The sequence below is a fragment of the Myotis davidii genome, unplaced genomic scaffold, assembly GCF_000327345.1.
Source record: "Myotis davidii unplaced genomic scaffold, ASM32734v1 scaffold449, whole genome shotgun sequence".
Classification (NCBI taxonomy): domain Eukaryota; kingdom Metazoa; phylum Chordata; class Mammalia; order Chiroptera; family Vespertilionidae; genus Myotis; species Myotis davidii.
This window is the reverse complement of record NW_006383007.1, coordinates 4,274,527-4,277,886: the sequence shown is the minus strand read 5'-3', so window position 1 is coordinate 4,277,886 and position 3,360 is coordinate 4,274,527. Positions and strand designations below refer to the sequence as shown.

At 43.5% G+C, this 3,360-nt stretch overlaps 1 protein-coding gene across 1 annotated transcript in view; it reads right to left on the bottom strand.

The window, feature by feature from the left end:
* The window catches only part of ENOPH1 (enolase-phosphatase 1), a 28,330-nt gene extending 25,116 nt beyond the window's left edge, over positions 1-3,214 (bottom strand). Inside the window, exon 1 of the mRNA XM_006778202.2 lies at positions 2,897-3,214. Within this exon, the coding sequence (XP_006778265.1) occupies positions 2,897-2,980 (84 nt within the window). The 5' untranslated portion in view covers positions 2,981-3,214. The remainder of the gene's footprint in view (positions 1-2,896) is intronic.
* Positions 3,215-3,360: the final 146 nt, after the last annotated feature.

The window sequence follows — 3,360 nt, the reverse complement described above, 5'->3', positions numbered from 1 at the left end:
TTATAGACCATTTTCTGGAACAACAGATCATTTTCCCCAAAGTCAAACAGTAGTTGTAGGTTTCTGACAGGATAACCACAGGGACTGACGATAGTGTTATTTCATAGCAAACAGACTAAAAACATTAGAATAATGCAATGCACAAAGTTAGAAAATGAGTATTACCTCACCACAAAGATCAAGAGGTGGCTCCAAGGGGTGCATATATCCCAGGGGCATGCAAATGAATCAATGGGGTAAGGAAAGAGAATATAACATTTATCTATACTTATTAATCTCATCTTTACAATCCAAATTATTTTATAACTTAGTAATAGTAAAATATGTATACACAATTTATTTTTTTTAAATATATTTTATTGATTTTTTACAGAGAGGAAGAGAGAGAGACAGACAGTTAGAAACATCGATCAGCTGCCTCCTGCACACCCCCCACTGGGGATGTGCCCGCAACCAAGGTACATGCCCTTGACCGGAATCGAACCCGGGACCCTTGAGTCCGCAGGCCGACGCTCTATCCATTGAGCCAAACCGGTTTCGGCTGTATACACAATTTATAAATTCGACTGGTAGTGCCTGTCCCATTTCTGCTGATGTACAAGATCAAAAGAAGTTGGGAGATCACCCCTGTAGAGGATCAGAGTGAGTAACTCAAAACAAATTCCAGGAGCACATGTCCTGCAGTGAAGGGAAAAGCTGGTCGCTTTGAGGACTCAGATGCACTGAGAACATCTATGGAAATCTGGGTTCTACTGCTGCTCTGCCCCAAGTTGTGATGATCCTTCACAGGCCATTCCTACAGGCATCAATTAACTCATGGAAGAAATTAGCTGGTTGTAACACTCACCGGACAATCTGAGCTAGCTGGCCTTCCTGCTCTAGAAATTTGACAATTCTATGATTCAGTGAAAAAGACATAATAGCTAGTAAGTAAAACAATTGTGTGCTGTTGCCTGGGGTCTAAAGGCTGAGGCATGCACTGATACAGCAACAGACTGTCCACAGAATACCACTTCCCAGACTGGGAGGATTCAATGGAATTCTTTTTTTTATTTTTTTAAGATTTTTAAAAAAGGATTTTTGTTGATTTTAGAGAGGAAGAGGGAGAGAGAGAACTATCAAATGATGAGAATCATTGATCTCTGCCTCCTGTACATCCCCTACTGGGAATGGAGCTCGCAACCAAGGTACATGCCCTTGACCAGAATCGAATCTGGAACCCTTCAGTCCACTGGCTGATGCTCTATCCACTGAGCCAAAATGACTAGGGCTCTATGGAATTCTTTAAGAGCTCCTAGCTAGACTGTTAGTGTTACCTTATATAGTTAAACTAATCAAATGTAATTGCTCAGCAAAGAGAAAGGGACAAAGAGGAAGCGAGGAAGAGAGGAAGAGAGAGAGAGAGAGAGAGAGAGAGAGAGAGAAACATAACCATAACCAGTGCTGTCAATCTGTCTGCCATTCCACTAAATGAGGGTGTTCTATTCCCTGGGACACTCTCATTTCTCCAGTCTCTCTTACATCACCTGATCATAAACTACTTTCTCTGGTGCTCAAGGGAAGAAGCAGGGATTATTTCAACCCTAAAGGAAAAATGGCTGCATGTGACTTACTGAAAGACGAAAATCAGCCTCCAAAGAGGACTGGCTTCCTAAGGATATTTCAAGGACAATTTTTGACAATAGTCAACTTTCACAGTATACACCGAGAGGAGAACCTAACCTCCAAGTAAAGTAAGACTCATTATAATCATGTTAGTGAAATTTATTACAATATGCTTTTATGGTACTTCATATTGTTTGAAGTGCTCTCATATAACAGTGTCATTTAACATACACAGCAGCCAAGCAAAGACAGAACAAGAACTGCAGTTCCCATTTCAGAAATCAAGTGCAATAATGGAAAAAGAGTTTTGAGCCAGACAATACAGGTTCAAATGCCAGGCATTTTGTTCAGTTTTTCAGAGCCTTAGTTTCCCATCAGTAAAATGGGGACAGCTGCACACACCTCACAGACTTCTGAGGATGAGTCAAGTGTACAAGTCACATGTATACAGCACTGTATCCTTTCACATTCCACAGGAAATAGTGCAAGTTCACACACCTACTATGACTAATCCCCAGTTCCAACCTCCATGTTCAGAGGTTCAAGAAGAATGTAAAAGGTGTTCAAAAGACAGAACTATTTGGCTAAATTTATGAAATGCTCTCTTGAAGACTCACAAAGCATATATGTGTGTAGATGTGTATGATATAAAGGCTCTATAATAGTATTTAAATAAAGCTGGTTCAACATGCACAGAACATTTCCCAAAAATGCATTTAAATAATGGAATCCTTTTTTTGCATAGTTAGTACAAACATACAGACCTAATGTTCTTCTGGACATACTTTTGGTTGAAAATACTTTAGAAACATTGATTTTGATAAATTAATGCATGTTAATATCGTATCCGCTTAATATTTAACATTAATAAAAGTAATTAATAGGTTATAGGACAAAGCACAAGAAATCAGGGATACCTGCAATATCATACTAATCCGCCACACCAGGTGGAATCAAGCAAAAGGCAAGCGCTCACCTGCCCCGGAGGCGGAGCACACTTCGCCTCGCTCAGCAGCGGCGGATCGGACCATTCCCTCCTCCGCCCTTTTCCGCCGCCACCTCCATCCCTTCCCACCCACCTGCATCTAACCAAGGGCAGGGACAGGGTAGGGTGACATGGTGTTATGAGAACAAGCAACCCTGCAACCCGGGGCAGCCTTTCTACTCCCATCCCACAGTGGGTGCAAAGCCACACCGCCTCTCCCACCTCTCCTGTCTCTAGTGCAAGGTCTACAACACTTTAAAATTGTTTTAAAGCACAAACACTTCCCGGCTCCCTTTAGCCCCTCACCTTCACGAAAGCAATCGGGGTGGTGGTACCTTCGATATCTAACAGGATCACAGTGACTTCGGCTGGCACCGAAAGCACGACCATTTCCCTACCGGATGCTATCACGGAAATCGGCCTGCTGGACGGGAGGGCGGCGCCGACTGCACCCCCAGCACCGTCCTGGGCTTCCGAAAGCTCGGCGGGAACCTCGGAGCGGTCAGCCACGTGCGGCCTGAAGCACGAGGGGAAGAGGCCACCTCCACGCCACTGAGAGTGGAGAAGGCAACCGAGTAAGGGACCTGAACTAGGGAGCTGCCCGGGGCCGGAGGCCGAGACCACGTGGGTCGGGAAAGAGGCGGGCCGGCGGGTAAAATTTCCAATACAAATTAAATTTAAATGACCACATGTGACTAGAAGATACTGTATTGGATAGTACTCTTATAGATTAACAAGGCACTAGTATAATAAATTAACTAACCCTACTA